The sequence below is a fragment of the Mesoplodon bidens genome (assembly GCF_964165515.1).
Source record: "Mesoplodon bidens genome assembly, chromosome: 18".
Classification (NCBI taxonomy): domain Eukaryota; kingdom Metazoa; phylum Chordata; class Mammalia; order Artiodactyla; family Ziphiidae; genus Mesoplodon; species Mesoplodon bidens.
Window position 1 is genome coordinate 2,801,712 of NC_138175.1, and position 12,916 is coordinate 2,814,627.

At 56.2% G+C, this 12,916-nt stretch overlaps 1 protein-coding gene across 6 annotated transcripts in view; it reads left to right on the forward strand.

Moving 5' to 3' along the window:
* FBXO31 (F-box protein 31) overlaps positions 1-11,535 on the forward strand; it is a 43,235-nt gene extending 31,700 nt beyond the window's left edge. For all 6 annotated transcript variants that reach the window (XM_081216122.1, XM_081216123.1, XM_081216124.1 and 3 more), the window contains 4 exons: positions 5,145-5,254; positions 5,845-5,998; positions 7,066-7,421; positions 9,373-11,535. In XM_081216122.1, the coding sequence (XP_081072248.1) occupies positions 5,145-5,254; positions 5,845-5,998; positions 7,066-7,421; positions 9,373-9,595 (843 nt within the window). In that variant the 3' untranslated portion in view covers positions 9,596-11,535. The remainder of the gene's footprint in view (positions 1-5,144; positions 5,255-5,844; positions 5,999-7,065; positions 7,422-9,372) is intronic.
* The last annotated feature ends 1,381 nt before the right edge of the window (positions 11,536-12,916 follow it).

Genomic DNA, 12,916 nt, shown 5'->3' on the forward strand with positions numbered 1-12,916 from the left:
ATACTGATTATCTGCAAATAATGACATTTCCTTCTTCCTCAACCCCTTGTGGTGAGGACAACACCCTTGTCTAGTGGTGGGTGTGGTTCACATGGTCCTGTCACGAGGCAGCAAGGTGGCCTCGGGTCAAGATATACATTATTATGCTAGGGATAGAGCTGTTTATTCGTGTCTTATTAAGAGGGCTTTGTTTGTTTTAATTGAGAAATGATGTTGAATTTACCAGTTTTTTTGAGCATCTGTGGAAACCATCAGGTGATTTTTTTCCCCTTAATCTAGTAATGAGCTGACTTATGTTAATAGATTTCTAACCACATTGAAGTCGTGAGAAGAGATCTCGTTTGATCGTGGGGTACAGTTCTCTCTGCTCCTGGATGCTCTTTGGTCCTGTTTCATTTAGGACTTCTGCATTGACGAACGGGCTTGGTCTAACGTTTTTTGTGCCGTCTTTGGCTTTAGGAGCAGTCTTTCGCTGGCTTCTAGAACTGGGGAGCCTTTCTTTTGTCTCTAGGCCTCGGAATCATTTAATAGTGGACTTGGGACTCCTGCTGGGCTGGGGTGGGGAGATGCCGCACACCTGCAGGCAGAGCAGGGGCTGGGCTGCCTGAGGTGCCGAGAGACCATCCTAGAGTCGTGGGGGCAGGGGGGCCTGCTGTCTGAGGCACAGTCTGTCTGTCCATCTCAGTTGCCCGGGGCCGCTTTGCCGGCTCCTTGTGTTGTCTCCTGTCTCCCTCCCTCTCGCCCTCCAAGGGGGGAGCTGGGGGACTGGGGGACGGGTTCTCCCATGGATTCCTGTGTCAGCCTGAAACATCTTCACTCTCTAGCTGAGTCTTTCAGACCCAGAGCGTGGCTTCAGGCTCCAGGGAGAGAGGAGGAGCCGTGTGGTGGGCACTGCCGTGTGTCCTGACAGCTCTGAAGAAGAGGTGAAAGTCTCAGCCTCGGGTTCCAGGCTGCTCTGTGCTCTGATGGTTGATAGTCACTTAAAATTCTGGGCCACAAGGGTGCCTCCCAAGGGAATGGAGGACTCCTGGTGGCCTAGGAGGGTAGGAAGGTGAACGGGCCTTGCTTATCACTGTCTCCAGGCAGAAGGCTGTCCTTGGTACCGTGGAGAGATGTGGAGATGCCCGCCCCAGCCCCTGCAGGCCGTGCTGGCTGTGATCCCTTCGTCAACACCCAAGGCCAGCTCTGCATAAGCTGCATCCTGAGGCTTGCCAACCACCCCACTCCCTGTCCCAGTCCCCAGTTCTGGGACTTCTGCCAGCTCTGTGCACCTTCTAAGGCCACGTCCTGCGGCAGGATCTGGCCCCTCAGGACTGGGGTGTCCTGCTTGCTCCTACGTGCCCCTCCAGGGGGCCCTCCGTGTGCTGCTCAAACTGCAGCTTCATCTCCTGGGCCTCTGAGAGCAGCTCAGGCCTTCGCCCGCCCAGACCCCAGCAGTGCGTCTGCTCTCTGGCTCCCGCTGCAGACGCTGCCTGCTCTTCTTCCTGGATGATGGCGTGGCTGAGCCACCATCTTCCCTCCCTGCCCGTGCCCGTCCAGGCCCTGCAGCCTGAGGCTTCTGGAAATCGGGGGGGAGGGGGGGGCGCTGTGAGGAGGAGCAGAGATAAGGAAGGGCGTGTGGCCTGGCCCTACCTGCAGTGTGCTCGGCCCTGCAGAGAGGCTCTGGCGCTGGACTCCCCTCAGTTGCACACAAGTGGCTTTTATTTTGCTTTCCTTTGTCTTATGTACTTTCTTGCCACATTCCTAAAGTGATACCTCGTCATCATCAGATACGAAATCCCCAGAATCGGGAGGGAAAAGAGTGCTGACACAGCCCCACGAGGAGCGGCCTCCGTGCCCGTCCTCCATCATCCCTTCAAGTTTCCTTCAGCCTTCGTGATGTAATTGCAGTCTAACTATCTAATTTGGATAGTTTTTCTTTTTCTTTTTTTTTAGCTTAACCGTTATTCCAGAAACATTTCCCAGTCTCATTAGAATTCTTTACAAACTTTTTTTTTTTTTTTTTTGGCTATGCTGTGCAGCATACTGGATCTTAGTTCCCTGACCAGGGATTGAACCCATGCCCCCTGCAGTGGAAGTGTAGAATCTTAACCACTGGGCCACCAGGAAAGTCCCTACAAACTTTATTTTTAATGCAGCGTTCCATCTGTCATCTGCTGCGCTGTAATGACTGTAGGTGTGTAGGTGTGTGACCGTCCTGCAGTTGGACTTGGGGTTTGTGGTCAGATATTCCCCTGTTACCCTCCTGACCATGTGCCTCAGTGACTTAGCCTCTGGGAGCCTCAGCCCTTGTCTGTAAAATGGGGCCATGAGATTACCTGTGGTGCCGAGTGATTCTGGAGGGTTGAGTAAGACGCTGCAGGTGAATGACTTAGTGCCAGGCCTGGTTGGAGCCACCCAGGAGAGATGCCGGGCATTATTACTGTGACCCGTTGCCTGAACTCTGGAAAAACGTTGTGGTTTTGGATTGTACAGAAATGGAATTGGGTAAAAGGCCCTGAAGATGTTCCAAATTCTCTTTACATGCTGTCAGTTTGCTGGTCCCCATTTACAGCCCACCAGGGCACGTGAGCCCCCTGCCTCACCACGTTCCTGCCAGCCTTGGCATTGGCCCTGGCAGAGATGAGACCGGTTAGCACGTGGCCTTTGGTTAGGTTTAATTCTGCCACCTGCTAGCTGGGTGGCTCTGGAAAGGTCTGTTGACTTTTCCAAGCCCCAAACCTCTGTAGAACAGGGAAGATGTTAGCACCCAGCTCCTAGGCCGCTGTGCAGAGTGAAGCAGTGATGGGGCTGTGTTGGCCGTGGTGGACGAGCCCTGGGTCCATAGTGGACTTACTCTTGTCTGATATGTTCTAGGCCCCTGTGTTTTTCCTTGTGGATACATATCTGGTAAGATAATTTCATAGTAAGCATATTTATTCTGAGTAATTGGGTCTGCTTGGTATTCTTAATGACTGACCTTCTCATGCAAAGTAAATAAGATTATGATTGTTCACAGGCCAGCTTCATGATATTTAGCTCAAGTCTGATTATGCACCATGGCAACACTGAAATCACTACATTCTTTTACTTCCATTTTTATCTGTTATTTCTCTATTTGATTTTTTTTTAAGGGATTACCCTTCATGAGTTAAGCCACTTAAGTGGAAGATTTTGGTTTGGGTGAAGTCTAATTTGTCAAGGTTTTTCCTTAGTGGTTATTGTTTTCTGTCTTAAAAAACTTTGCTTACCCTCCAGTTGCAAAGAGAGTGTCTCTCTCTCTCTCTCTCTTCCTTTTAGAAGTTTGGTAGCTTCACTTTACTTTTCGATCTGTGACCCATCTTGAATGGTTCCTGTGTGTGGTGTGAGGTGGGAATCGGGGCTCCTTTGCTCCCTGTGGTTGTGCAGTTGTTCGAGCACCATTTGTGTAAAAGACTTTCTTTCCCTGGGGGGTGGCTTGGACACTGTGATCGAAAGTCCACTCCTGAGACACACGTGGGTATTTCCAGGCTCTCTCTCTTTCTCTTTTTTTTTTTTTGGCCACACGGCTTGTGGCATCTCAGTTCCCCGACCAGGGATCGAACCCAGGCCATGGCAGCAAAAGCCCGGAATCGTAACCACTAGGCCACCAGGGAACTCCCTCCAGGTTCTGTCTTTAGCTCTGCCCTCTTGCTCAGGTACCATCTTGGTTACTGTCGTCTTGTAGTGGGGTCACAGTGCGCGCTAGTGTACATCCTCCAACCTTGTTCTTTTGCAAGATTGCTCTGGATGTTCCAAACAAATTCCAGAATCAGCTTGTCAGTTTCTACAGAAAGCATGGTGGGATTACGATTGGCCTGATGTTGAGTCTGTAGATCAGTTTGGAGACAGTTGTTGACCTAATACCAAGTCTCCCGGTTCGCAGGTGCCTCTGCTCTGTAGGCCTCTTCCCCCGCCTTTCAGCAGCATCTAGTGGTTTTCGGAGTAGAGGTATCACACATGTTTTGTAATGTTTATTCCTAAGTCCTATGTCTTTTGAGGCTGTTGTAAGTAGGATATTTAAGTTTTTTTTTACTTTCCGGTTTTGTGCTGCTAGTATACAAAAATTCAGTTAATTTTATATGTTGACCTTGTAGTTCTAATAGTTGTTTATTTCAGTCACTAGTAATTTCTCTTCTTTGCCAGGGTTTGGGCAGTAACATATTAAAGCAATTGACAGATTGTAGCTTTTTTTTTTTTTTTTTTTTTGTAAATTGCTTTTGCTTCTGTTTGTAGAGCTAATTCTAAATATTCATTAGAAATGCTGTGTTGAGTCAGGATCTCAGAGCTGTGGATTAGTTATGTTAAGTGTACAGAATGAAACTGTTAAGCACTAACGATCCTTCATTGTTCGATTCCATAATGAATTATTGGGCTTTGCGGATGAGGTGTTTATGAAAGTTTTCTTTTTACAAATATACTTACTGAACATAACTGTGAAGGCACATTTTATTTTATTTTATTAAAAAAAATTTTATTGAAGTATAGTTGATTTACAATGTGGTGTTATTTCCTGCTGTACAAAGTGAATCAGTTATACATATGCATATATATCCACACTTTTTAAAATTCTTTTCCCATATAAGTCATTACAGAGTACTGAGTAGAGTTCCCTGTGCTATACAAGTAGGTCCTTATTAGTTATCTGTTTTATATATAGTAGTGTGTATATGTCAATCCCAGTGAAGGAGCATTTTAAAAAGGAAAATCCGCCCACACTCTCCGCCCCGCCTGTCCCTATCCTGTTCCTCATTGGTGGCTGCAGAAAGCAGTTCTGCTGACTCGGCCGGCACGGGGGTCTGCTGTGCCCACTCCCCCAGAAACCTGAGAACCAGGCTCAGTGTAGATGCCACCTGTGTGGCTTGCACAGCTGCCTCCTAGGTGCTCTCGACACGGGCTGCGGCCCAATCCTCCCCGAAGGACCCCCACGGTCCCCGCGCTTCCTTCCTGTTGAAGTCGGGGAAAGCGGGGACCAGAGCCCCTGGCGCCACGCCTCAACAGGAAGGGAGGCCAGGAGCTGGGAGACCAAACACACAGCAGCTCCCCTCCCTCCTGCCCAGCCTCTGTCTTCATCCCATGCACTCAGCATCACAGCCTCTCCGAGCCCTAGCGTTGTGGCGGTTTTCGTGACCTGTGTTCTCTCGAAGGAATTCCGCACGTGGCTGAGGGAAGAATGGGGGCGGACGCTGGAGGACATTTTCCACGAGCACATGCAGGAGCTCATCCTGATGAAGTTCATCTACACCAGTCAGTACGAGTAAGTGCGGCCCCTCGCTGGGTGCGAGCAGCCTCTGTCTCAGGTACTGTGAACACGGTCTCCTGGTGGGTGCTGTGTGCTCAGTCCCTCTCTCTGCATACTGTGAACACGGTCCTTTTCTCAGGGTACTATGAGCACACTCCCTGCCTCCTGGCCCACCCCGGTGTCTGTTTTCTGTCTGTTGGACTATCATCACCCACCAGCGTCTGCTGTCACGGGCCTGGCCTGTGTGTTAGAGCCTCATAGTTGCTTTCCCACGTCCACCTGGGGGGCCTCTTAGCCTCCCTGCTGCTGTGCCCTCTGCCCCCGGACCCTGTCCCATGGCCCCTGTTTAGCCCCTTTGCAGTCTCAGGGGTCCCTGCCCCAGGGTGATGGAGAAGGTGTGAGGTGTGCTGTGCACATGTGCGTTGGGGGGAGCGTAGCTCAGGAACGAGGGGTGCCCCTAGTGGGGAGCTAACCCTGGCTGCCCTGGGCCACCCTGCCCAGCCCGCCCTGTGCAGCATGGCCGGAGGTGCATGAGCTCTGTACTCCTGCCCCTGCTCCCGTGCGACTCTGTGGCCGAGCTCTCATGCTGCCTGCTCCCCCTGCAGCAACTGCCTGACCTACCGCCGCATCTACCTCCCGCCCAGCCACCCAGACGACCTGATCAGGCCTGGCCTCTTCAAGGGCACCTACGGCAGCCACGGCCTGGAGATCGTCATGCTCAGCTTCCACGGGAAGCATGCCAGGGGCACGAAGATCACGGTGAGTCCAGGGGCTGCCCTGGCAGGCCCAGCACCACGTGGACTCCATCACATCGGCGTGGCGTAGTGTGACTCGGGCCGCACGCTGGCTGCTCAGTGTGGGCCCCGGACCGTGGCACCGCTTTCCCGGGGAGCTTGCTGGGAACGCAGGCCCCACCCAGACCTGCTGATCCAGGGCCCACCTTCCACAAGATCCCCCGGCGATTCTGAACGTTTCCAAGGCAGCCTTCCCACACGGCTCTCAGCCCTGGCCACACCCTGGATCCCTGGGGAGGTGGAGGAGACACTGATGATGGGGCCCCATCCCAGAGATTCTGATTTAATGGGGGTGGGCTGGGTGAGGGGCTGACCCTGAGGTGTGGCCATGGTGGACACCCTCTGCATTAGCACTCCGGCCCCCGCGGCCCGTCCTGGCCTCAGCAGCTGGGGCACGCACCGGGAGGATTTCTGAGCTGAGTGGGGTTCTCGGACGACAGGCCCTCTGTCGCCCGCTCTAGGGGCTGCTATGCACGTGCTTGCCTGTCGCGGCGCAGGTGCTGGGGGCGTCTCTGTGGAGGCGCAGAGCGGCCTCTTCCTGGTCCTCACAGGGCACGGCTTGCAGCTCCGTCGGCCGGGCTCCCTGTGGACGGGGGCCTGGGACCAGGCCGCGGGGCCCGGGCGTCCTCCCAGGTCCATGCTGGGGAGCTTTCGTGTTCCAGGCAGATGGTCTGGGCTGGTGTTTCCGGCCTGCCCCCATCTGACCGGGGAGGGTCCGTGGACCTCTCTAGGCCGCGCATCTCTTCAGCTGTCACGCAGGCTGGCTCCCACCTGACGTCTTTGGGTGCAGATGTGCCTGCAGGCCCTCCCAGGGTCACTCGTGGGTGCTGCTGTTCCCTGTCCTCAGAGGTCCTTCACAGAAGGCTGCCTGCGCCGGGTGCTGCTTTTTAAGGGCTTCTAGGACCTTCTGACTTGTAAGGGGTCGCCACCCAATCAGTAGGAAGGCTGAGCGAGCGCCCTCGGCCGGAGGTGTGACCGGGGCTGGAGGCCGCGGTCTCTGAGCCTGCTGACCGCCGCCCGCTGGCTCCGCAGGGTGACCCCAACATCCCTGCCGGGCAGCAGACGGTAGAGATCGACCTCAGGCGCCGCATCCATCTGCCCGACCTTGAGCGCCTCCGCGACTTTAACGAGCTCTCGCGCGTCGTCCTGGAGGTGCGCGAGCAGCTGCGCCAGGAGCAGCCGCAGGAAGGCGGGGACGCCGTGGGCCTCGGCCGGCAGAGCCCCCCGTCCTGCGCGGAGCCGCCCGCCGAGCAGGCCGAGGGGCCCGGGGATGGAGGGGCCCAGGCCGCGGCTGAGCCGCCCGCCCAGTCGGGGCAGGGGCAGCCGTTTGTGCTGCCGGTGGGCGTGAGCTCGAGGAACGAGGACTATCCCCGGACCTGCAGGATGTGGTAAGGATGCCGCGGGGCGGGCAAGACGGGGCTTCCCGGAGGGGGGCTCTGCCCGGCCAGCAGGGAGGTGGCCTGGGGTGGGGCCGACCCCGCGTTGGGGGCCCTGCACCGGTGGGGAAGCTCTGCCTACTTGGGCCGGGTCCCAGCCCGGGCCGAGCGGACTGTGAGGCTCCTGTCCCCTCACCCCTCTGGGGGCCTCAGCTGCCAGGCAGTGGGCCTCCTCCCCAATGCCTCTCCCCGCATAGCCACTAAGGTCAAAGGTAGACAGGCAGACAGGTGAGACGTCGGGCAGCGCTGAAAGCAGGCCGTGGCGTCCCTCCCCGCGCCTCCCCTGGAAAGCCTGCTCGCAGCGTCCTGGATGGCCTTGCAGGGAAGGCCTGTCCTGGGGTCTCCCCGCCTCCTCATTGCTTCGTGTGGTTTCTCCCCGGCTCTAACAGCCTCCCCACAGAGGCCGTGGGCCCCGGTCTGGGACAGAGCCTGCCCGCTGCTGCCAGCCCCTCCCTTGGCGTGCTGTTTGCACGGTCCTGTCTTAGAGATGCACGCCCTGCCCTGGTCCCCTGCACTCCAGGGCTGTTTAGTTTAATTACAGAGAATAAAATGAAAAATTCAGGTCCTCAGGCACACTGGTCACATTTCACGTGCTCAGTGGTCACTCGTGTGTTGGACAGTGCAGGTCTAGAACATTCCATTGCCATAGAGAGTTCTCACGGACAGTCACCTCGGGGTTCATTGAGGGAGGAACCTGTCAGCCTCCTGGCAGATTATCACAGCCGACTTGTCTCTGCCTTTGTCACGTTACGTGTGAAGGTTTCTTTCTTTACCTCTGGGCCATCTCCTGCCTCTCGTGTGCCCGCAGTGGTCTCCTTGGCTTTTCACATGTAGGCGGGTGCACGCCGAGCTCCCCAAAGGGAATTTAGGCGTCTGCGTGGACTTGATGGAAAAAATTCATTACATTTTCTTCATGTTAATACTGCTGTGATAAAAGAGGCTGAATTTGGGTTTTTCTGGAGGGAGATGTACACATAGTGAATGTGTGAATTTTTGAAAGGTCATAAAGGAAAAGGCTTTGTCATCCCTGGGAAACTTGACAACTTGCAGCATCTCAGGGCCAGCTCAGAGCCCTCTGGCAGCGCCGGCCTGGGAGCTCTGGCCCAGCCCCCGGCTGTGTCATGGGATGGTCCTCCACCCGGTGCTAAACATCAGGGGCTCGGCCAGGAGGGGCTCATCCGTTCTCTGGCACTGCCACAGTGCCTGTGCAACACATGTCTCTGTGTATCTAAGCTTGGTACCCCACCCCCCCGAAACTCTCTGAGCCACGGGCCCTCAGGCGCAGGGCTACTGTCCCCCTCCCGCCAGGCAGAGCCTCAGCATGGTGGGCAGAGGTGGGCGTCCCAGTCACCATTCCACGCATTGGGAGGTTCAGGCCAGCCCCTAACTCCTCGTCACCTGTTCTTTGCAGGAAAGAAATAAACATATTACAGCCTGAGTCTCAAAACTTGGCTGTAATGGGTATTTGAAAGTTCTGCTTCTGGTTAATGTCAGTTGCATGCCAATAAATCATTATTGATTACATTTGAGTTGTTCATACGTGGACCTAACTGTCCCAGGGATTGAGATTTCTGTTACCTGGGTCTGCACCATAAAGACGTGTACTTTGGGATAGAGCTACGAGGTGGGGCTGCCTGGGACCCTCGTCCTTTGGGCGAGCTGGTAGAGAGAGAGCAGTGGTCGGTGGGGTGAGCCCCACCGTGTGGGGTGAGCGCCGGCCTCCCCAAAGGCACAGGACCCCACCTCTGTGCAGAGCTGCCGGCAGATGGTGGAAGTGGCCTGGAGGTGGAATGGAGAATGTTGCAGAACGTCCAGGACCACAGGTGATGGGCTTGGGACAGCACGTGCCTTCGAGGCCCCGCTCATCCCCTCTCCCCGTGCTTTCCCTCTTGTCCTTGTTCAGTTTCTACGGCACGGGCCTCATCGCCGGCCACGGCTTCACCAGCCCCGAGCGCACCCCTGGGGTCTTCGTCCTGTTCGACGAGGATCGCTTTGGGTTCATCTGGCTGGAGCTGAAGTCCTTCAGCCTGTACAGCAGGGTCCAGGCTGCCTTCCGGAACGCGGACGCCCCGTCCCCACAGGCCTTCGAGGAAATGCTCAAGAACATCCAGTCCCTCGCCTCCTGATGGCCCGCTCCCCCGTGGCGGGCGGCCCGGGCTGGGAGGGCAGCAGTGTGCGCTCAGGAGACGCGGCCTCTGACCGGAACACCCACCTCCTCATAGGAGCCTCAGCGCGGCCTCCCCAGCTGCTTTCCATGGATGCCCACATATCTGCCAGTAGCAATGGGAAAGCTGAGCATGTCTGAAACAAACAACAGAACCAGAACAAACCGACCTAGAGGACGGGCTGCAGGGCATGTAGGTGACTGAACCGGAGAAATTGGCCATTTTCTAGGGAAAACAAAATCCTCCTCCAGGGAGGTTCACAACGCAACAGAGTCTGTTGCCTCCAGCCGATGGAAGGGGTCATGGGTGAGGTGTGCGGGCTCCACTGTCCCCTCTGCAGGAAGTGAGCCAGAGGGCCTTGGTGACTTTGACACAGCCTGGGCGGGTGGGGGCACTGTGTGTGGAATAAGAGCTCCAGGAAGTCGGGCTTGGGACCCACTTCTCTACCGACTTGCTTGGATTTTGGACAAAGGCATATCACCCTGATCTCAGTTTCCAAATCAGTGAAATGGGCCAATGATACGGGTCACTAGGGAACGCCACTGCAGGCCTTCCAGCAGCTCGGATGCCCTGCAAGCACCACCCGACCCTGGTCCCTGCGGTGCCATGTGCCTGCCCGGCCTCTCTCAGGCTTTAGAACCTAGACCTTCACTGCAGCTGTTCAGACAGGCATTCACTTAGTTCACGCCCTGCCCCTGCCCCGCACCCACTGGTGTCAGACCTTGAGCTGCAGCCGCTGGTCTCAGAACCAGGACAGGGCACCCTCTGAGATGACCTGCGTCTGTTCCTCCTGCTTGGTTTACACAGGTGCCGCTCTTGAGAGAGGCAAAGCAGCAGAAGGGGTTGTGCCAGGTGAGCGTGACGTCCCTTTGTGGGGGGTCCGGGGGCTTTCTGGACGCTGCACGTAGGGAGCGCACTTTGGAGACCAGGACCCTCGGGGAGCCTCCAGCATGCAGACCCTCAGCGCTGACCCTTCTGCTGGCATTGTCCCTGTGTCATGTTGACCCCTGCATTTGGGGACCCCTGTGAGCTCTGATCTTGCTGTCTCCTGAAGAGCGGAGCCCCACGTGCCTGTGCACAGACCTGCTGGAGTTCTGTTCAGCCCTCCCTCCAGGCTGCAGCTGCCTACCAGGGCGTGTGGCTTCCCGAGGTGGACGGACTCTGTTCCTTCCCAGTTGCTTGTCCTTGTCGGCTGGACTGCGCTGAGCCCTCACACTGGGGGTGGGGGCCCCAGGGAAGGGGCAGCTTTGTGGTGCCTTCATGTAGAGACCAACCTGAGGTGTCCCACGAAACGTGGCCTGTGTCTCGTGATAGCGTTCTCCCTGACTGGCCCTTTTCTAAAATAACACCCCCGCACCGCCCCGCTTCAGCACATTTGGCGACTCTGGCCTTCCTTTGCTCCCAGAATCACAGAAGCAGCAAGCTCTGGGCATGCCCTAGAAACGCAGACTGGGCCTCCCCGGAAGCTCCATGGGGCTGCCCTGGGCACGCTGGGCACTGTCGGCCGTCTCGTCCGAGGCACGTAGGCCCACCTCCCAGACCCTTCCACCAGGACCCGGGGTTGGGTGGGAACGTGGTCCCAGCTCCTGCGACTCTCGAAGGACTGAGCCTCAGAGCGTGAGGCTGCTCCCTGCCTCTCACAACGTGGCTGTTCTTATCTCGTGCCAAGCATGGCCTTCCTCAATGGTGACAACTGGCCGCAAAGCCTTGAGGACCGTGAAAACGGAGGACAGCTGGGCTAGGCTGTTCCTCTCTAGGTTTCATCATTGTTTAAATAAAATCAAGAAAATGCGTATTTTACCCAGAGCTAAGGGACCGTCTCCGTCTGAGGCTCCCAGCGTTGCAAAGCGCACACAGATCGAAGATGAGCACTTCTGATTAAAAACCAGTCTCAAACTAAATGCTGTTCTGCCTCTAGTGTCTGGCCTATGCATGCTTTCCACTAACAGTGACTAAAATAACCCTGGTCTCTTGGCCACGTTCACGTTGGCCTCTGTGTCTGGTGTCAGGCGGGGCCCCCGGGCCTGTGGGTGGTGTCTGTCTAGCTGGCAGTGGCCTGGGTGACGCCAGGCAGGTCAGCAGCCATGAAGGGTGAGGGCTTGTCATCCGCACAGCCGGTCGTGCAGAGGTCTCCCAGTCTGACCCGTGCTCAGCCAGCTCTTGATGTCAGTAGGTGAGGTGTAGGGACAGTGGCGGTTCTGTGTGCAAAGCCGGCAGTGGCCGCTCCCCTTCCTGGCAGACGGTGAACCAGCTCAGGAGGGGAACTTCCAACCATTTAACTTGTAGGGGAGGATTCAAAAAGGCTGACGCCATTGTCCGAGGCCTAAAGGCAACCAGGCTTTGGAAAAAGCAGGTTCCAGTGGTGCACTCGACCCAGGTTAGGGACTGGCAGCGTCCACATGGGGCGTGATCTGGGGGTGGTGGGTGGACCTCGGAGGGTCTTTGGATGTTTCCCATGGTTGGCACAGCCTTCACTGCCACTTTGCTGCCGTGAGGTTGGGGAAGGAAGCTCAGGTGCACCTCTGCGTACCTGGGCGGGCTCCACGCTCTGCAAGTCGATTGGAAATGGTGTGATTGGAGATTTCAGACACGGGTCACTGGCGATTTTCCCTGTTAGGGCTGAGCGTTTTTTGGTGTGAAGCTGTGGGAAATGACATTTTTTGGCCGTGGGACGTGGGCCTGGCCCCTGCTCCAGTACCGTCCAGCTCACTGTGGGTGATGCTCACAGCCACAGCTGCCCTGCTCCACCCCTTGCCCCCTCCTGCCCCTGACACCAGGCTGCTCAGTGCCAGGTGCCTGCGTCCCTGGCCAACGCGGAGGGTGGGAGAGTGCACAGCGGTCTAACTAGCTACATTCCCGCTTCCTGCAGAACAAGCGCAGGGGTGCAGTTGTCCTGCCAGACTTTCTTACTGAGTTGTTTCTAGATGGCCAGACCCCTCCCTTAGCCAGCTGCCCTCTCAGCCCGACACCTTCAGGGCTGGTTGCAGTTTGCGGGTTGCCCAGGTTGCACAGCTGCTGCTGTGAGGTCACTTCAGTGCTTGTGAGCTGAGCTGAAGAGGATCAGAAACCTGCTCAGCCCTTTGTCATTCGGGGAGTTTCCTAAGTTCCTTGTGACCACGGTGTCTCCAGTGTAGACTGGGAGCACCTGACTGTGACTCAGTAGCCATGTTCTTTTGGATACTTTCAAGAATGCCTACGGGAATGTTGTCATATAACCCTCACCTGCCTTGAGGATAAGATGACCCAATTCATGGTCCATCCCGGTGTTAACGTAGGCCAACT